This window comes from Pezoporus flaviventris, unplaced genomic scaffold (genome assembly GCF_033815535.1).
Source record: "Pezoporus flaviventris isolate CSIRO_AGI_PZ_B2104156 unplaced genomic scaffold, CSIRO_AGI_Pfla_v1 ptg000015l, whole genome shotgun sequence".
NCBI lineage: Eukaryota > Metazoa > Chordata > Aves > Psittaciformes > Psittacidae > Pezoporus > Pezoporus flaviventris.
The window spans coordinates 38,670,967-38,692,228 of record NW_026892563.1 but is presented as its reverse complement, the minus strand read 5'-3'; the positions used below and the strand labels follow the sequence as shown (position 1 = coordinate 38,692,228).

The following is a 21,262-nucleotide window of genomic DNA, read 5'->3' as shown; positions in this document are numbered from 1 at the left end:
AGCATGGGAATCGGCTGGTCTGGGTGACTGGCAGGGCTTCCTTCTCAAAAGGTTTTAGAGAAAATATGCTGGGAAAAGCACTACCATTGCCGAGCCCTTGTTAGGCTAAGGTACAGGCTGCATGACCGCTCGAGATCCTTTCCAACCCAACTATTACATGAACTTGAGAAGCTGCTGTTTAAAGCAGTGGTTAGTTACTGTTCCATTAAGAAGTACTTCATAAGTAATATATGCTATGAGTCTGCCATTCATTTTTTCATCCACAGTATGAAGATTCATTGAACATTTCTAGCTTTTCTGCATGGTTAGATCTAACAACTAAAACATTCACCATCACTGGAAGTGCTTACACACCCTCTAAACGAGGCCCTCAGTGCCATGGGTTAGTGGTGGCCTTGGCAGTGCTGGAGAACAAGTGGACTTGATCTTAAAGGTCTTTTACAACCGTGTTGATTCTATGATTCTAACTAGCATGGTACCAATTGCTGCAAGCCTTGACAGTACCCCTTCTGCCATGACAGTAGTGGTCTGATGTCTCCCCCTGTTCCTGGAACTCCTTCAACTTCCTTTACCAAAGCTTAGGTGAGATAGCTGCTACCTTATTTCCAAGAGAGTTCAAAATCAGAATGTCTGATAGCTATAAAACAGAGTGGGAAAAAAAGTATTAAAGAATATTTTGAAAAAGGGGAGAGGATTAAAAATAGGGCCATATAAAAAAAAAATATAATATTTATTGTTTTATATGTTTCTTGCAAATGAATTCTAATGGAATTGTATTTGCTGAATATATGTACAGGGAAAAGGTGTTCTGCATTGAAGAGCTCATAATAAAAGAATTTTTGTGCTAATAGTAAATAATGTTTTAAATGTAAAAATACTTGCAAAGGAAACAAATAGCAATGGATTCCAAGCTGCCTTCTTAATTCAGATGCTTGTTAATTTATTCTTTTCAATTTATTAGCTGATAACTGTGAGAGCCCAGCAATTTGTTCTCTTAGTAATATAATTTCCAGCTATATTTTGCTAAGTTTCATGTCTTCAGGCGTGCATTAACAGGTAATTCAATCTTTGGATGCATAATGCTTTCCTTTAATAAGGAAGAGGCTCATAATCTTAATCCAATTAAAGAAAAGAGAACTGAAGGAAGATTTGCCACAATGAAAGATGATACTAGAGGATATTACCTTGGGGTACTGACATCAAGCTAATAAACAGTCATCAGGAAATCAGTATCTTCAAATATTTTCAACGTCAGGCATTGAGAGCACTTGAAAGCAGCTGGGAGACCTGTATCTCCTATTAAATGAGTTTGAGATACTTGGTTTCATGGCTATAATTGGTATTTAGGTACAGAGACTTGTAAATTTTGACACTGAGATTTACAAGAAGCTGGGCAAACAGTTTTGTTTTTTCTGGCTATCACTTTGTGCCAGAGCATCTTTGGACATTGATCCTTCAGTTTGCTGCCTCAGGGACGTTTTATATATCTACATCCTACCTCCCATCTTCTTCACAGACAGCACCTCTGATATTATCTCACTTCTGTGTCCTGTGCCTGAGACTAGGTTGTTCCAAAGTATTCAGGGGATATCAAGTTGTACCATGAATCAATAACTTTGTTTTCATTGTCTAATCCCTTGTCACGCTCTTAAATGACATCTTGGAATACTGGGTGCTGTAAACACTGTTTTAAAATGAACCCTATTTTACCAGTTTAGATCTTCCAACTTTGTCTACTGTGAGAAAAAGAGAAATAAGAATGCGAATTTACTCTTCCTACACTTAAAACTTCAGCCACGTACTGTCTGGTAGCAAAGAGTGCTTCCTAAATATTCCGTTACATCAGCTCAAACCCTTCCATAGCATCCCAGAAAGCTAAATTACATTGCCTGTCTGTTCATGATGAAAACAGTTTCCTTTTTCATAAGCAAAGAACCCTGAAGCTAAAAGAAAGTGTTATTAAAGGAAAAGCAGAAAATCTGTAATAAATCAGCAGGCTGTGGTCTCAAGCTTACCCTCTGTCCACAGCAGATGGGGAAGTCACTGATCCCATCCCACCTTGGCTGAGTCTTATGTTTGGTTTCAGGGTCAGGAGAGCCCATGTTGGCCTCCTCCATCCCTGCCCCTGAAGGAGCATGCAGTCAGGTCTCTGCCAGCCAGGAGGAAGAGAGGGGAGGTGATGCCCTAGGCTAAATAGCATTAGTCAGACCATCACATCTCTTTGTAGCTTCCCCTTTAGAAATTATTCTCCCTGCTTCAAACATCTCTTTTGTAAGTCCTGAGACCCCACCTGCACTGGCTCTCACCTCAGTATAGCTGAATCAGCTTCTTACCTGCTGCTTCTTTGTTTTACAACTAGTGAAGGAATTAAAATCCAGACCCCTCTTCCTCTTGTTTCCCCTTCCTAGGGCTCCTCCCTGCTCTCCTGGAAGGCTACATTGCTGACTGGGGTGACCCCCCCCCCCAGCCTGCCCCTGAGCACAGCATTTGCCCATTCTTTACCAGATGTGATTAGCATCATTTTAGTCATACTATCCTCAAACCTAAACAAGAATGCTGTGGCCATGATGACAGCTCCCTGGCATCCCCTCAATCTCTCACAGACGCAGGCAGAAGGCTCCCCCTAGAAAGTGGCCTCTGGTCAAAGTTCTAGGTTGCTTTTCTTTGCCCACAAGTGTCAGCCATGAGCTCTTGCCTGTCACAACAGACTCCATGTACTATTTATAATCTCAGATCTTTTCTGCTCTTCCCTTTCCTTTGTATCCTCTCTTAATTCAAACAGTGCAAACCTCTCTAACCACAAAATCACTCCTGGACACATAACTTTTTTGCTGGCTTTCTGATCTGCTTTCATTTGTACTCTACGCTACAGTGGGAAAGGTGTTTCTGAGCCAGAAGTAGCTTCAGGCGTATTTAGATTGACTTTAATAATACTGCCGCATTACTTCATAGGTTTTAATCTCACTTTGCTGCCCAGAAGAGCATTTTACTTATTTTTGACTGATATTTCTTACTGAACTGTCCAGAAGAGAACCCAATTTTAGCCTGTGTTATTGATTTTCTTGTGACTGCTCATTCTGGAACATGCACAGAAGATAATCAAAATAAGTGTAAAAATACATTGTTCATCTCATAGTTGCTTCTAAGAACAGAAACTCCCAGCATAACTTTTCGTGCCTGTGCCAGACAGAAATGGTGGTTAAGCAGGATGTGTATCTACTCAGATATATCAATGAAGCAGGCAAAGAGGCAAGTGCAATCAGTTGCACCAAAGGCAGAGCACACTTCTCCACGGGGATGCAACACGGGGACTGACTGGACCAGAGCTCATGTGTTGGACCTCACTTGTCACCCCAGTCCCTCACAGGATATTTGCAGTCCCCAGAACAATTCATGAGGGCCCTACCCACCTTTGGATGTGGTTGAAGAGCAGACTGAAAAGTAGGTGAAGCACTTCAGCTGAAGAGCAGACCACTCTTTTTCTCAGGGACCCCATGCTATCAGTTCACCCAGTGCTAGGAGGGTGCCCCTGGAAAGAGGGCTGCAAGGAGCAGGCTGACAATAGTAGAACAGTTTGAATACGTGTTTCCTTGCTGCCTGATCTGAGTAGTGCTTAGCAAACATGACAAGCAGGGTAGCAGCTGGGATGCTCTGGCTGTGGTTCTCCATGTGGGTGGAAATTTTCCAAAGTGGTCCTCACACTGGGGCAGGGAAGGGACTGTGAGCAGATGTAGAAAGCATGCATGGCATACTTGACCTTCCCTTCTGCAGTATGTCTGATGCACTCCTGAAGCACTGAGCTTGCTGCACATTCACCATTCTGTCTGGCTGTATGCACAGGAAGGCTAGCTATGTGTCAAGACAGAGGGCCATGGTGTAAAACGCTCTCCTGCAGCTGGTATTCCATGTTTGTCTTCCAGGCACAAGCCCAGAACACCCATTCGTATTTCCATGGGGCATCAGATGGCAGGAGGGCTTTGTGGACCAGGACAGAATGGAAAGTGTTTGCAGCTGACTGCAATGCTTGTTTGCCTTCCAGTAATTTGTCTCATAGGATCTGGCAGAGTTAGCCTCAGCCAGGTGGACAGAGAGAGCATCCGTCTGAAAAATGTCTGATATGCTTTTTCATCTTTTCTGAATTCATAAGTGGTGGGAGGAGGATGACGTTACCATACCTGAAATGTGACAGAGTGTTTCCTTCCTCATTCTGCTGGGCACTGAAGAAGCAAAAACTACCATCCATCTGCCAAGAAATATGGGATCCCGAAAGCTTGGGGACACTTACTTGTGTCTGTTAACACCTAATCCTGTCTCCGGTTAAAGTTCGCTCATCCTGCTGTCAAAGGGCCACATGCCAATACCAGTGGCTCCTTAGTGAAGAGTACTAATCAGATGTTAAAACAACACCAGAGTGGTAGACTAGAGCAGTGTGACATAATTCCAGTTGCTTGCCAAGGAACATCCTGAAGTGTTCGACTGCCAGGGTCAGCAGTAACTGGACATTTCATGTCCATGTTTTAGATTTTGAGAATGGTGTTGGAATCTCCAGTCAGGAGGAAGGATCTAGCAGTCAAGTTTGTAAGAAATGGGAGTTTCTGACTTTGGATTGAGTCACTTGGATGCTGTGAACATGAAATACATATTTTTTCATGTGAAAACTGAATGTTCCTACAAAATCTCTCCATGTGACTCCTCATTTCCTGGTAGAAATTTGTTTACTTAGATATGTTTTGATCTCTAGCTGCAGATTTGATTGCCCTTGCCAATAAATTGAGCTTATTCAAGACAAGACCAAAGAACAGAGTGGACCTACCCCACAGAAGTGCAACATCTACCCAGGTGTCTAAGTGTGTTGACCACAAAGGCATGAGAATGATGTGAGCTTTGTCTCTTCTCCCATTGACTGCTGCATCTGGACTTCCATTTTAATAAAAATGTATACAATATTTACAAATGCTTGGTGTTTATACAGCATGTGTAATCATTAAGGATAGCTACTAGAAGAACCTTCATGATCACAGTGTTTCCCAGCAGTATCTCCTTTTTTGACCTAGGTACAGACCAGGTCCCTCTAGGTATGTTTAGTACGTAAGTCGTCATCTTCATAAGAAGATTCCCAGCACTTGAAAACTCTTGATGTCTGGCTTCAGAAATGCACTGTCCTCAGGATTAGCAGCATATGCCTGACTTCTATTCAAAATTTGACTAACTCCAGATTTGTACTACTCGCTTTAAGATCTATTCCAAAAAGGCTAAAGAGCTGTGTATTGTGATTTTTGTGTGCTACTTCCTCCCCCATAGCCATATCCATTTTCATAAGCCATAATTAAGTTAGTTCTTCATTTGGCAGGCCTCTAGATATGCTGCAGGGAAAATATACTGAGCACAGAGAAGCTGTAATATTTCTCATCCCAGGATGTAGGCTTTAAAGCTGTACAGCTAAGCTTGCAATGACATGATCACCGAGGCTTTCAAACCTTCATGATTCCTTGCAGAGAATTATCTGGATTTCAAAGGCTTCCCTGGAAGTCATCTTCACTTTCAATGAGAAGGAAGTCTTTCTTGTGTCCTTGTTTCATTTTTAGTGAGGATAAGTTCAAACCAGAGTTAAGAACAGTCAAGGGAAAGGAGGGGTGGACCAACATCAACAGATTATTATAGTTATTTGCTTACGAGAAAGGTTTGATTCTCACTGCATTTGATGCGTTCTTATTTCTCACTTGCCAATCCAAGTCTCTCACTGTGTGCTGTCTTTATGGACGTCCAGTCACACGTTTTACAGGGTCTCCTGTGACCAGATTCACACAGAGAACCATAGAATCGGGCATCTCACACTTGTTTAAGGAGGTGTGGCTGGCATCACTAGGGTGCCTGCTTTGCTCTGTCAGGGTTGGTATGTGTCCCAGGCAGGTTGTTGAGTGGGGGCAGACTCAGGGGCATACTGAGAGGTTGATTTGGCAAAGCAGAGCCACCATGGCAGCATGGGGCCCCGGTGTGTAACTGGGATCACTTTTCATGTCTTTCTTTTGCAGTTCTCAGAGATGGGCTCTCCATAATGCTTTGGTTATGAAGAAAGAAGGACCACTGAATTGCTGTTTTGCAATGGAGAAGACAGAGGGAGAAACATCAGCACTGTGGCTGCCACCTTGTTGCTTATCTCCCTGCAGACATGTGTCCCATATCCTCTCTGTGCTATATTAAGGAAAGGAAAAGCTTAGACATTACATCTGCTTTCTTACATCATCTTTTCCAATTTTGCGTCCTATAACTCCCTGGTGAAAAGAGGAACAATGACTTTATATAGCTGCTGCTTGATTCTTTTGCTATTTACCTGGAACACTGCTGCCTATGGGCCAAACCAAAGGGCACAGAAGAAGGGAGACATTATTCTCGGAGGATTGTTCCCCATTCATTTTGGAGTGGCTGCTAAAGACCAGGATCTAAAATCAAGACCGGAATCAGTGGAGTGCATAAGGTAAGCCAGAAAAAAATTTGCTGAGGAAGTCTTGATCTTTCTCAATTTCAGGTGACATGCTATGTCTTGTACAGATACACTCTGTGATCTGATGCTTGTAGGGACAATGGGAAGGTGTGGTGTAAATAAGGTCAGGTAAATAAGGTGTGTAAGGTCAGGAAGTGAATATGTTAAACAGTAACATAAACAATATTTGGACAGTGAAGGGGGGCAATCTTTGTATTACTCAAAGCTACTAAACCATGAATTTACTGGTCTATTTGGCCATTCACAGTAGATACTTGAATAGAATCTGAAAAGCAGCTTTCCTAGTAGAAGGATGAAAAATAACCCATAGTGCCCTCAAGTTCATTTGGTTACAGTCATGCACAGCAAAATAGCTTAGAAATACTGTTTTCCCCCAGTTCTGCCTCTCATCTTCTAAGATTTTACGAACTGTTCACTTGCCTAAAAACTGAATAGGTGAAAATGAGATCGGTCACTGCGTTTTAAAAAATTCCCACTGAGCACATAGGTGTCTCTTTAGGACCTTTACAAAGTCCCAGACTTGAACTCTTTACACAGGCTTTCCTCACCTGAAGTCCTTTCCTTCTATGCAGACAGTGCATGTAGGTTTTGTCTTCAGCCTTTGGCAGTTACCCCTGGAGGAAGAAATGCACATGAAAACAATTTCTCATATTGAAGTGTAGCCATTTTCAGGATGAACCCTGAGGAATTTTTAACCTTACAACCTGACACATAATATACATCACAAATGGAAAGTGTGGCAGAAACTGATTGCAACTGAAATGTTATCTAAACAAAATACAAGAAATTGATGTGGAATTTTGTCATGTCCATGCATGGGGAAACACTTCAGTGTTATGGGACCTATTCCATAATCATACGTGAAAAATTCTGTATCTGGAATTCTTTGGACTGCTCATCCTAAACTGGTGATGTAGTGCAGTTTTGTTGCAGATGGCAGTGAAAAATGGCTGACAGCATTCCTGCTATGCTTACAGATTTCAGGTGCAGTTTCCCACTGAGGCACTGAGCAAGACACGTCCATCTAGGTTAGGAGATTGTCCCCAGACGCTTTCATACACAGCATACAGAAAGAAGTGCAGTTAAGCAGGGGTTCTTTTGGCTTCTTCTGTGCATGCATAGGAAAGACATGAACTAAACAGATGAGGAATGTCTACTTCATGGAGCAAGAAGCTCTGCCAGATTTTCATAACTTTTTATGACGTATTTTGAGAGTGGAATGCTGAAAAGCGATAGATGTTTTCAGCTTCATTGTCTTCTTCACCTACACCAGGTGGCAAGCAGGACAGTCCAGGTATTTGCAAACTGAACATAGCTTTCATTTCTGTCAGTGCTGAGTCAGCCTCAGTGACTGTCGTGACATGGTCCCATTAGTAGAATGGATCACAGGACAATGTTCCCCCACAAGTAGTAGAAATGTGCGGTTGCCAAATGAGATAGCACTGCCAGCAACAAATGAATGCTGAAAAGCCAGACCAGCTGTTTTAAGGACACAGTAGGAGATCCTCTTGGGCAGCATCTGATCTGCTCAAAGATATCTTCTACCTGAAATTTGCCTGGGTAAAAATCTGTGTGCCCATTATCCCTGCACCAAGATGCTTCAGGTGCAAAAAAAAAGAGGAGTTAGCTGAAGAAGCAGGCATTTGTGGCACTTTACTGCACTCCTTCAAGGAACTGAGTAAACTGTGAGTTGACAGCATAATGCAAATGGAAAAAGAATTCGCAATGAAGGCCAGAGGTCTAGCTGCTGAAGTAGTAGCAATTACGATAGGAACAAGGATAGGATGGTTGGACTAGAGAAGACTGGAAGTTCGTTGGTTGCAGATGTCTTTACCAGAAAACGCCCACTTCCAAGAAAGGTTTAATTCAGAAGAAATTGGGTTGAGAAGGCTTCTTGTGACTGGTCATCATATTTTGAGGATGAAGATAATTATTCCATGGGACAGTTTATGTGTATTCCTTGTTACTGCTACAGTTAAATTGAGAGCAGATAATTTTCCTGAAAGGACTTTCAATTTTCAGCAGCTTTTAAGTCAGAGATTTCCTCTGGCTGGACTTGTACAGAGATCTCTCAACACAACCATGGTGGTCCTTCATGGTTTTGGGCTCTGTGGTTCGGTGGTAGCCTGTGGAAGGTTTGCGCGTGCCGACTCTAGGAGTCCTATACATTCTTCAAGTCATGAGCTAAAGGCTTTCATACCGCACTTGAGTTTCTGCAGTTCTAGACAATTGCTTGGTCTGGAGTGATTGAAATCATATTTTCAGGGAGGGGAAGGGGGGCAGTGAGAGGCTCCAGTTTCTTCCCAAAGTAAAATCTCCCCAGTCTTCTAGTGTCAAAAAATTCTGCGGGGTGGCAAATCTGCTAGAGAAGCTTGAATGTGGCTGTACCTGGCAAACCCAAATATGCTATATCTGTCCCATACCTTTGACTGCTCATGTTGCCCTTCTCTGAGCTTTCTCCAGCACTGTTGTATTTTCAAGGCTGAGGCCAATCAGTTTAGACCTGTCCCCTTTTCAGATATCTGTGTACATAGGAAAGTGTCTCATGTCACACACGAAAATTAGACCCAGGTCACTGTAGGAGTATGGGCATGCTCCATCTTTCCTCATACTCTCCTCCATTGGGCAGCAGCAAAGTCATCAGACCGTATGAAAAGCTCCTTGCTTTGAAATCAAGAAAAGGGACCTAAGGGTCCCACTGAAACCCTGTGAGTGGTTGCCCCAGTCTCTTCTGGAGTTCAGTATCAAACAATTTAAGGTAATGGGGCTTTTCCTTTCTTTTGAGGATTTTTCAACCTGATCTGCACTATTTGAACCTTTTTTCCACACATTTATCTGTGTATGCTCCCAAACAGGGCTTCTCAAAATGGGTAAGACAGTTACTGTACCCTTTTTCACTTTTCAAACTCCTCATACTTTTTCTCCCCAGCTCAGCATATGTACTGGCCTGAACCTACTGTGCATACCTTGCACTTGATTATATATACACAGCTCAGCAGCAAAAGAAAAGAGTACAATAACAGTCTGTTCTCCATTCTTTTGGGCAGAAAATGCATCTTCATGCTTTAAGCAGAGTTGTAGAGTCCAAAGCAAAAAATGACTCTCGATTTTGCCACACCAAATGTCAGATAGGAGTACAGAAAGTGAGCAATTTTGTTTCCTGTTTATTGCTTAAGCAATCAAGTATCCCACTTTTAATATAAATACACCTTCTGTCTATGTATGCCTCAGGTGCTGTTGCAGCAGCTTTCCATGTAACATTCTCTGATGCTCATCTGATGTGCGCAGGGGTGACAGTGGCTGAGCACAGCACAAGCAATCCCTGACCCCTGTTCCCTGTCAGCACCTGCAAAGGCCTATTCATAACCTGATTTCTCTGTCCTTTCTTGTTTTCGGGTAAATTAGCAGTAGTGGTAGTGGTGGTATCATTGGTATTATTGTTAGCATTATTTCACTGATGGGCCATACCCATGTGTTCCTCTTGCTGTCATGAACTGCAATGAAGAACGCATCTTCCTGAGGTGTGATACAGCGTGGCCAATACGGTGTCACTAGATCATGGGGTTTAGCGTGTATTACCAGTATTCTGATCAGCAATCAGGCCAAGGTCCCACACTGTGGACAGCTTTCAGCTGTGGTGAGACATCATCCCCACGCCGTAGGGCAGGGCTTCACACAGTACAGGTCTGGGACACGTTAGCTCACTGAGTCTGTCCACCTGAGAGAGCAGTTTTAATTCTGCCCTTTGCAGATGTATTTGCCAATCTCGCTGCAGCACTCAATACATAATAGGATATTTAACATTTCCTTTCTGAGACCAAATAATTTCCTTTTCTGCTTTGCATTCCTCACACCTTCTGAGCTTTTAATTTTTAATTTTCTTTGGTCTGCACAGGACCCATAGACCTAGCTTGGAAGAGTGTAAGCAACTCATTATACCTACCGACCGCAGGAATCCAGCAAGTGACTGAAGGTCTCCCCTTTGCATAGCTTAGTAATAGCAGTGGTAGTAGCAGCAATAACATGCAATTAATGTACTGGAAATCTAGAGAGAACAGAGAAATTAGTATGTGCATACAACCACTAGAGAAAGAGGAGTACTGGCATGAGCCGAGAGGCATATGCAGGCGCTGCCACCATTCTTGAATAAAATTACCTGTCGGATATGGGAGGGTAAGGGAAAGCTGTATTTAGAGCTTTCACATTACTTTCTCCTTCTTTTCCTTCCTATCCTATTGCTTTTAGTTTAGTGCTTTGCAAGTGTTGACAAATGAAGATCATGAATTCACATGAGACGGTGAATTATTCCTTTATGGAGACCAGCAGGGACCAGGACTAATTTCCATGTGGGATCCAGACAGTAAGAACTGTTCAAACCAAACCAGACAAACAAGCAAGCAAACGGGATGAAACTATGGTGATCTTAAACCATGCAGCGGGCTTGTGTCCTTTAATTTACATACCCTTGTAACACTGACTGAGACACTTAAGCCAGCCTGAGCATCCCTTGACAGACACATTCATAACAGCTAGAAAGAAACCTGTGGGCATCAGTGACATCTTGAGAAAATGCTATCTAGCAATCCGAGCTGCTGCAAAGATAATCTGTCCCTTGCAGATATGACAATTAAAATGAGGGTTTGTGTAGGAATTGTTTCCGATTTCTCTTTCCCTGTTTGTGCTCCTGCCTGGGAATAAAAAGATCAGTGGGTTGCATGCTCTGACAGGTGGGAGAACAGACATAAGAATGAAAACCTTTAAAGAAATGAGAGTAAATAAAAATGCCTATCTACACCTTTGTGCACTGAATTATTTACATTAATCTCTCATTTAGAGCTTAATGGCCATTTTTCATAATACCACATCTCAGAAATGTTAAAATATAAGACTATTGCCAACATACCTTAAAGTAATACAGCAGAAATTAAGTTTTGGAGGCAGCTTCTTTTCCACTAAGAAAATATCAATGGCTGTTCAAATATTCTGGAAATCTAATGCAAAGTTTGCTTCTGTTAGCAAATCCTTTCCAATTTTCTTCATGGAAATTACGAGCTAAATTTCTGAATGGTTGACAGAGCATTCTATCGACTAGTCATGCTACCTTCTCTGAAGCTGCATCAGGTATTAGAGAAGATAGAGCAAGATGTGGTTTTCTCCATCTCATCAGATCCTCTTCTTCCAATCTGCTCTTATCTGCAGAGGTACAGCTGAAGAGAACTACATGTCTCCTGCCCAGGTTAGTTTGAGGTAGATTACCAAGAGCATCTCAGAGGCATTTTTGAGTCTAGCTCCCAGAAAACACCCCTTGCCCTCCTTTCCCCTTCAAAATCAAACCAGTCCTAACTCAAGGCTGTGCTGAAGTACTGGTCTTATGCTGTAAATTAATATTCATCAGGAGCATTTGTCACAAAGGAAAATAAAATCAATTGTGTATCATGGGCCTTAGTCTGCATTTACTTAATTCAGTGGCAAATACTTTGTTTGAAGGCAAAGGGGAGACAGTCCGGTTCTCATTGCTTTTGAAGATATCACCTGAAAATACCACCTTATGGCATTTTAAAAAGTTAATCCAAATTGCTGTCAAGCAGGCAAAATGATTTTGTGTCATATTCCACCTGTATCATTTACTGTGAGGCTTAAATATACTTTTACACATACTCAAATAGGTAAAGCTTTTCACAGTAGCGAAGTGGTACCTTTGAACTTTCCAGCTCCTCAGCAGTCTTCCCTTTAAATACTGAAAATGCTTTCAGATTTTTCTCTTTTACATGAGGAGCCTGGATATAGTTTGTTTTTTTTTCTTTTCAAATCCTATTTTCACTCAAATTAAAAATACCTGTAAACACATTTAACTTTTGAAAGAGAAGTGTCACAAAACCCCTCCTTGCTGCCATTCATCCCATGCGCATTACTGACCACGTGAGGCAACATGGTGTACCCAGCATGTCTTTTTTCTGTACACTACACTCACCGCTTCATTCACTCTGAGACTTTCCCTTTTGCTTCTGAGCTCTCCCACTGCATCTCACTCCTCAGTGGTTTGGAACTAGGAGAAAAAATCACCTAAATGACCAAGTTACTTCTCACAGTGACCCACACTCCCGTGTTCTAAAGGGTGTCCTTAGAAAGAGTGATCTAGAGAAAGCTGTCCCGTGGGTCATAAGTTCTAAGCAAAGATTTTTGTTGGCCTCAGACACTTTGTACTGAAACTGTGCTGTCTGGATATTGAGGTACAACCTCAGAGCAGAACCTCATTTGGAAATTGGCCAAAGATGTCTGGAGCAGGTGATAGAAGTTGAATAAAAGAAGTTTTTATGACTTAAGGATAAACCTGAGATGTGGTATCTTTAGAAATTCTGAGCCCAGATGAATCAGCTAAAACTCCTGGAATGGAAGTAATGCGGCTACTTTCATCCTGTTTGAAGAAGCCAGACACAGCTGGCATCAACTGGAAGTGATTCATGTAATCCAGCAATATAAAAAAATATAAAAATCGAATTACGTATCTAAGAGATGGGAAGTTTGCGATTTCAGAAAGTTTATCTTCAGAAATCGTCACGTTGGCAAAAGAAACATCTCTCAAAGCATTTCAAAATGGCACTCAAGTGAAACCTGCAATTTACCATTTCATATAGAATCTGTTCTTGGGCAGGCTATTTCCCCAGGCTCTTCCAGTTCTGGGAAGAGCCTGTCAGTTTCCCAACGGATCTCAAGCATAACAGCTTTGACACTTTCCTGTTTTCAGCTGCAACTCAACACAAAACTGTAGACTAACCGCTGGCCTGAATGCACCCATAGCGCGTTACGAGGAAAGGTAGGTTTCAGTTCATAAAGGATTCTGCCGTTCCAGCTGAATTGCCCTAAAACACGGCAGCTTCACAGGCACACACCTGGTTGCTTGTGCAGGAAGAAACGCAGTAAGTAAAACTTGAGAATAACATGTATTGAAGCTTCCTTCTTCCTGCTGCTTTCCACAAAGCTTCTCTCTCTCATGGATGAGTAGTCACTCACCCTGCACCAGCTTCTTTCACTGCCAGTCCTTGCGATGCTCTGAACAAGGACTCCCAGGTCCTGCAGCACACTTGCCACCAGTCTGCAGCTCTGGGTTAGCTCCATGCACTGCTGAGAGGCAGTCAGAAAACTCAGCTTCTCCGTTTTCTCCATTGGAGAAGGCTTCAAAAAAGACAGGTGTTTTACAGGTCATCTCTTAGGGCATCTTCTGAGCTCATGTCTAAAGCAAATGTATGAGAGCACTCTAATAGTGAGAAAAGTCATTCCTTTAATGAAAGCACTGAAGTAACTAATTAACAACCTGGATTTCCATTTATAGCACATCTGTGTTCTCAGGTATAAACGGGTTGACTGTGCTCTCTCTTCACAACATGAAGTGTGTGATGTGAGGCCCAATTTCCGTGAGCAGAGCTCCAGTGGCATGCTAGTGCCGTGTCTCAGCTTGCTTTGCCTGCCTAAAGCCATGAGGAGCTGACACACTGAGTACCCCTGAGCCCAAGTGCCTGGCAGCATCACGCTCAGCACAGGCTTAGCACACACTGCCATCTGCATTCAGAAACATGTCAGAGGAGCCTGGAAAGAAACCTGGTAGGTGTAGCTTTGTATCAGAGCATTTGCTTAGAAATCACTAGACCCAGGTTAGGGTCCTGAGCAGAAGGGACAGGCCAGAACCAACCCTCAGACAATGTTCTTGTTCAACTTTCTCAGACTTTAGTGGACTTAGAAATCCCATCCACATGACCTCTGAAGTGAGCTCCCAAACTGAAAAGTCAAAAGCCACACAAAACTTTGCGGCATATGCACGCTCTTCTGTAACCACTAGAGACAAAATCAAAACCTTCCAAATTTAGTAGGATGCAAGAAATGGCAAAAATGGCTTTTGTGTCTTTTGTCTCAGTCCTGGTCTCCTCTGCTTCTCTCCTTCTCACTCTATTTCATGTTATTTTTGCTCCCCCAGGTATAATTTCCGAGGCTTCCGCTGGCTTCAGGCTATGATCTTTGCCATAGAAGAAATAAACAGTAGTCCGACTCTCCTTCCCAACATGACCCTGGGATACAGGATATTTGACACTTGCAATACAGTCTCTAAAGCCCTGGAGGCCACACTGAGTTTTGTGGCCCAGAACAAAATAGACTCCTTGAACCTGGACGAATTCTGCAACTGCTCGGAACATATCCCTTCCACCATTGCAGTCGTGGGGGCAACCGGCTCTGGCATCTCTACCGCTGTGGCCAATCTGCTGGGACTCTTTTATATACCTCAGGTACGCATTCACCTCTCTTGTTTAGGTTACAGAAGTGGCCTACGTCTCTGTTCTGCAGAGACTAAACAAAGGTTGTTTCATCTTTGCCATTTCCCATAGAACCTCAAGGAGAAAAACAATACAAAATGTGGGGGGTTCTTACAGTGGAAATACATCTTGCTAGCTATTTGCAGTCCCCAAAACACAAAGGTTAGCAAGCAACCAATAACAACATTCAGCCAAATTAGTCTAGGAGGACTAGAGTCCTTTGGAGTGGTTTAGTCTGTGAACATGGGTATTTTAGGTCAGTCACTGGCAGTTGCCAGCCTTGACAGGTTAGTTGTCATGTTACTTCACCATGGGCACTGTCTAGTCATGCCCACAGAGCCCCCGTAAGGCAGAACTCAGTCGCTGCCAGCTACTCATAGGTATCTCAGCATCTTTGGTTATTCAGGTATTTGCTTGTGCTGATCAGTACTGTGAAGGTTTCTTCTGGGCTAACATGCCTTTGTTTTGCCCTAGGGCCTCCAAAAAAACGGTTTGTGAAATGTATATGCCCCTTCTTGTATATACCCACATGTATATGCCCCTTCTTGTCCTGGGGTCATCTATATGGTGGTGTAGTTATATCAGATCCCATGTCACAGCATCCTTCCTGCTGTATGCTGCCTCTGCTGAGGCCAGTGCTAGTATCCATGGTCCCATCCTTTTATTTAACAAGCTTGTTGCTCTGTCAAGACCATAAGTGTGAGGCCAGCATATTATAGCTTACTGTTGTTGCTCTTCCAAAGACAACTGTGGAAAAAATGCTTTGCCTTATCCATTTATGTGCTGCCTTGCATAGTCTAATACTTCCAGTTCCTCTTCAAAAATGAAGACAGGTGCCAGAGCTCACATCTTATAACAAGACTGTGTCACACAATACTGTCTATCCTGAGATGATACATCTTTACTTCAGGCAGGGCTCCAATTCTCATCTGCACGACAAATGAAGAAGGAAGAATTCCTGACTGCCTAGTGCACAGTAATATCTCTTGTCTACTTAATCTTATCAGTCTGACTCCCTCGCAGGAGGCTGAAAAAATGCACATTTGGTCTTTGAGCAGAGTAAAAGAATGGTTTAAGCCAAGATCAGTATGTGCTACCTAGGTATTTCCAGGCGTAGTGTTGGAAAGTGGCTACATTATTACATTATCTGTAATAAATACCATAATGGCATATAAGGGGCATTGTTAATTTACACATCACATTATCAGGTAGACAAGGGCAGCCGAGAAGGGCTGGTAGGTTGAACTGAGCATAAGAGATGTCTGCAGTTCTCAGATTTTCCCTTTGAAGGGTGTTTGTGCTACAAAGCAGGAGCTGTATTTAGAGGTTGCAGAAAGGGGTAGGTGTCAGGAGGTTCAGCTCTGGAACAAAATCTCAGCCAGGTGGTTAAGCATGACAACTGAAAGCAGGCTTTTAAACTGCGAGTTGTTGGGCAGCATTAGAATACACATTATCACTGCCATTTATAGCAAGGCCATTAGTAAATCCATCCTTAATAGACCCTGTGTTTCAGTACAAGTTGGAGGTATATTTTACAATTAATGTAGAGCTCATTACTCATTCCGTTGACATAGAAACTGAAAACGTTAGGACTTCCGTTTCTCAGTATCTCCCCTCAGTGTACCCTTGCAGCACATGCAGGAGTGTGGTACCTTGCCTCTACCTCATGGCAATAGGTTCTAGGAGATGAGAGTAGCACTGAGCAGGAGCCTGTTCAGGGGAGAGTGTAGCTTTGTGAAAGGAGTATTCCTGTGGCCCTTGAAACTGCAAGGACACCTCCTTTTCTGCCTTCTTGCAGAAACATTAAATGCCAGCATTTAAGGAGGAGATAAGGTTTTCTGTAAATTTCCGCTTTGTACAAAATGAACTGCTTGTAGAAGACCTTTACAAATGAGAGTCAGTCTTAAAGAGTTCAGATGCCAATCTCAAAATGCAAAGATAAGTGAGATTTAAAAGTTCTCCACATCTTTAAACTATTCTTTCCTGGGTTTTGTGGCTTTCTTCCTATTTGTAGAAAATCCAAATTCTATGTTAAAAGCATATGGCCCTTGTTCTGATTAGGAAAAGAAAAAATGATTTTTAAATAGCTTTAGAAAAGGAAATAAAGTCCCATTTTAACTGTAAAAAGTGGTGGTTTATGGAGGATGGAATGCCTGTTGGCTTCTTTGCTGATTCTGGCCAGCAGTCTGGAAATACTGCTAAGGTAGTATTGACCACATTGACCATAACACTCTGCAGGGTCAGGGTGACAGATATACAACACATTCTTCTTACTTCAGCTAGCAGAGATTGTATATAACATGCATAGAGTGCTGGATGAAGCCTGTTTAAGGATGGAGACAGAGGCAAGGAGAGACAGACAGAGCAGGTTCAGGATGGCAATACCAGCCTGCTGTCTCATGTCACATTCATGCCAGAGGAAGCCTGCATTTTGTCTGAATTATCTGTATTGCTCTCATTTATCTAAAAGATACATTCTTCTTGTATGTGGATTTGGAAGAAAGTGCAGTGAGGTGGCTCACCTCTTTGCTACTCCTCCAATCTATAGTCACTGACTCTCTCCTTCAAGTCCTTGATCTTATAGGTGGACATGAGCTTGCTCCAGCATCTTGGTCTGAGCAGCTACATCTGTATGTGTGCCTCTGTAAGATGGCCGGCTACAACACATAGACTCTCAGAGTGGATCCTGTGCACCCGCAGGCTAAGAGTACATGGCTGCCAGTGTGGTGCTCAGCTCTCTCTTCATCCCATCCAAGGTTACACAGGTTGACAGTGATGCTAGATAAATGTAGGCAATTTATTCCCAGGCAGTTCTCTTCATGGTGTGTTTTCCTTGTTTACTGTGCCCTCACAGGTCAGCTATGCCTCATCCAGTCGTCTCCTGAGCAATAAGAACCAGTTCAAGTCCTTCCTCCGCACAATCCCCAATGATGAGCATCAGGCCACAGCAATGGCAGACATCATTGAGTACTTTCGCTGGAACTGGGTGGGCACAATTGCAGCTGATGATGACTATGGCAGACCAGGGATTGAAAAGTTTCGGGAGGAGGCAGAGGAGAGGGATATCTGCATTGATTTTAGCGAGCTCATCTCCCAGTACTCAGATGAGGAGGAAATCCAGCAGGTGGTGGAGGTCATCCAGAACTCCACAGCCAGGGTGATCGTTGTTTTCTCCAGTGGCCCAGACCTGGAGCCTCTCATCAAAGAGATTGTCAGGCGAAACATCACGGGCAAGATCTGGCTGGCAAGTGAGGCCTGGGCCAGCTCTTCCCTGATAGCCATGCCGGAGTTCTTCCGTGTCATTGGCAGCACCATCGGGTTTGCACTGAAGGCAGGACAGATTCCAGGTTTTCGTGAGTTCCTGCAAAAGGTACATCCCAAGAAGTCCACCAACAATGGCTTTGCCAAGGAGTTTTGGGAGGAGACATTTAACTGCTATCTGCCTGATGGCTCCAAAAGTTCTCCATCTTCAACTTCCTTCCACAAGAGCCATGAAGAGGGACTGGGAGCTGGAAATGGAACAGCTGCCTTCCGACCTCCATGCACAGGGGATGAAAACATCACCAGTGTGGAGACACCGTACATGGACTACACGCACTTGCGGATATCCTATAATGTGTATTTGGCGGTATATTCTATTGCCCACGCCTTGCAGGATATATATACCTGTACCCCTGGGAAAGGACTCTTCACGAATGGATCCTGTGCAGACATTAAGAAGGTTGAGGCATGGCAGGTAAGTCTTTCATTTGTGTGCCTGTGCCATACACTTGCAGAAAAAAAGACAAGCTGTCCCAGATGCCTTTCACAGTCCTCAGACACAGCATAAGGCTCCTGGGACATAGGATATCACTGTGTGTGAGTTAGGCAGAAACTCCCACCCCACAAGGAAGGTAAGGTAGGTTGTGTTAGGTTTGCCTGCAACAAAAGGGACTTAATCTAAGTTAAATCTTCTTGCATTTCCTATGGTCCAAAAGTGCACCCACAGACAATCACCACAGCCTGCCTGATGCAAAGTAACTTGATCATATATTGAGCCTTACATAAACAAGAGGGCCTGGAGAGAGCATCTAAACACGGAAAACAGTTTTTAGAGTTCATTTTCTTCTGCAAGCTGTATATTTTACAATCCCACAGCAATTTTCTATACAGGCTGTATTTTTTTCCACAGTTTTAAGCTTATATAGGATCAAAATAAAGCAGGTTAAATAATGTGTGCCTACTGGGCAAATAATAGATAGATGCTTTGATTTGGCAGTGATACTTATGAACTGATAAAATGATACTAACAACTTAGTCACATTTATCCGTTCATTCAATGTGTGCTGCCCACCAGAAGATGGATAGTATTCTGGCATCCTTTATGAATACTCTGTACCTTAGCATATGTTTGATTGTGTTATCCGATGTGATATTCAGTATGTGTTTTTAGTATCTGCTGCATTCTTACATCAGATAATTAGCTTGTAAGGCTATCAAATGAAGATATGCCAGACTGGTACAAAATCCCATTTGCCCCATTCTGGTCATCACTGAAGACTTAGGCCCAAATATGCATGAAATCAGAACATTATGGGTGAATATTGACGGATGTGAATCACATCCCCATGTGCATGAATAATTTCCTCTGTTTGGGATAATCTAACCAAAACTAAGGCTATCTCTGACATAAACTTTGCAGGTATTGGGTGAACATTTGCAGTGGGAACTGCAGTTTGATTCCTGTCTAGTCTCACTCAACTCAAAACATCAGTCAGGGCTTTGTCTTGGCATTTATGGGAAACCTGCATTGCTCTAGGTACCCATTTTGGGTTTACCAAAGCCACTTTAGTCAGAGTTGATGAGTTCAGGGTTTCAGCATGATTTAGGGGAAATCGGTGATTGCTGGCTCTTTCTGAGGTTTGTGTCTTTCACAGCTATTTTGCTTCTCAGGAGCACTCTGGCAGAAGTGGGCAAGTCACAGGCAGGTTTAGCTTTGACTATGCTGGTAAAAATGATCCAGAATAAACGTATTTGTAATTTGTTCCTTTATGCCTTGTCAGCTTGGAAAGTAAAGCAGGATATTCATACCACAGCTAAGTAAGGTAATGTGGTGTTTGTTGAGGATTCTACAAACAGGAAGAATGTCCTTTAATTTCAGTGTTGCTGAAGGATGGCTGTACCAACGTGTAAAGCATCCTGGTCATCTAGGCTTTTGGGTATGCATACTTGCCTTAAAGAATGGAATCAGCATCAAGAAAGAGTATGTGGGGGATAACACGACTGGGCAGGAGCAGTGGGTGCTACAAAGGAATAGGCTATACCTGAAATGACTACCATTACATGGTGCTGGCTGTCAAGCAGATTCAATATTTGTGCGTTTTTTTCACTTCATTTAAAAATCAAACACATGAATAGCAGGTAAATGCCAAATCTGTGTGCACACCTACTTCATATCAGGCATTGCGGCTCATTACCCTCAGGAAGCTTTTCCCAGCCATGAGGTTAATGAATTCACCTCACAAACGAGCATCCTACAGTGTATGACAACCAGAAAGAAGAAAATCTCTCTGCTGAAGTCAGTCTCATTTTCAGTAGTGCTTCTGCTGGCGGTCAACACCAGCTCCCTCTTCTCACAATCAGCTGGATAGAAGGTGACTTGGAAGAGCAAGGACAGTGTTAGGGAGCATCCACACCTGAGACTAGAGGCAGCAGCCACTAATACTGTCTGCAATTACTGCCCAGGTGGCGTGGGGGACAGATAAAGCAAACCTGGTGAACTCATGGCTGGAATATCCTGATCCTGTACTGAGCAGCCCTTGCCAGCAGGGTTGGTGGCTGGGAAAGACAAATGGTGCGGTCCACAATTTAATTAGGTACCATTTAGTTTTGTTGCCTTTCAGTGGTGTTATCCCATTAACATATGTGACTTGTTATTTATTCATTGCCTGCTAATTGTTAATTTTATGTCCTTGTAACACAAACCGTTTGGAGGAGCTGCTTTATATAATTTGTGGAGGATACTTGTGTGGGTCTGTATAGAAAAATACCATTTTTACCTAAGTGATCAGTTCATTTGAACTGGACAGCAGGAAGCCTAGCACAGGGTTACTGTGAGTTTGTTAAATTGAGTATTGTTCTTCTATTAAGAATTTGCCATTTACAGTTTAAGAAATCTCTAGGTATGTTTCAGCATGGGATTGTTCTGTGTCTTCCAAGCTGAAGTATCAAATACTAATAACTTTCTTCTCTACTTATTTACCACTCCTTGTTTAAGAAGCTGCTTGCTCATTTCACCACTAAAAGTTGTGAGGCGCTGGCACAGGTTGCCCAGAGAAGCTGTGGCTGCCCCATCCCTGGCAGCATTCAAGGCCAGGTTGAACAGGGCTTGGATCAAGCTGGTCTAATGGAAGATGTCCATGCCCATGGCACTGGGTTGGGAACAGATGATCTTAAGCTCTTTTCCAACCCAAACCAG

At 42.9% G+C, this 21,262-nt stretch overlaps 2 protein-coding genes across 2 annotated transcripts in view; both read left to right on the top strand.

Annotated features, from left to right (window-relative positions):
• The first annotated feature begins 6,044 nt into the window (after positions 1-6,044).
• CASR (calcium sensing receptor) overlaps positions 6,045-21,262 on the top strand; it is a 38,305-nt gene continuing 23,087 nt past the window's right edge. The window contains exons 1-3 of the mRNA XM_061454178.1: positions 6,045-6,475; positions 14,472-14,778; positions 17,660-18,541. Coding sequence (XP_061310162.1) covers positions 6,291-6,475; positions 14,472-14,778; positions 17,660-18,541 — 1,374 coding nt within the window. The 5' untranslated portion in view covers positions 6,045-6,290. The remainder of the gene's footprint in view (positions 6,476-14,471; positions 14,779-17,659; positions 18,542-21,262) is intronic.
• The window catches only part of CSTB (cystatin B), a 43,867-nt gene continuing 31,376 nt past the window's right edge, over positions 8,772-21,262 (top strand). The window contains exon 1 of the mRNA XM_061454182.1: positions 8,772-8,784. The gene's annotated coding sequence lies outside the window, so the exon portion shown is untranslated. The remainder of the gene's footprint in view (positions 8,785-21,262) is intronic.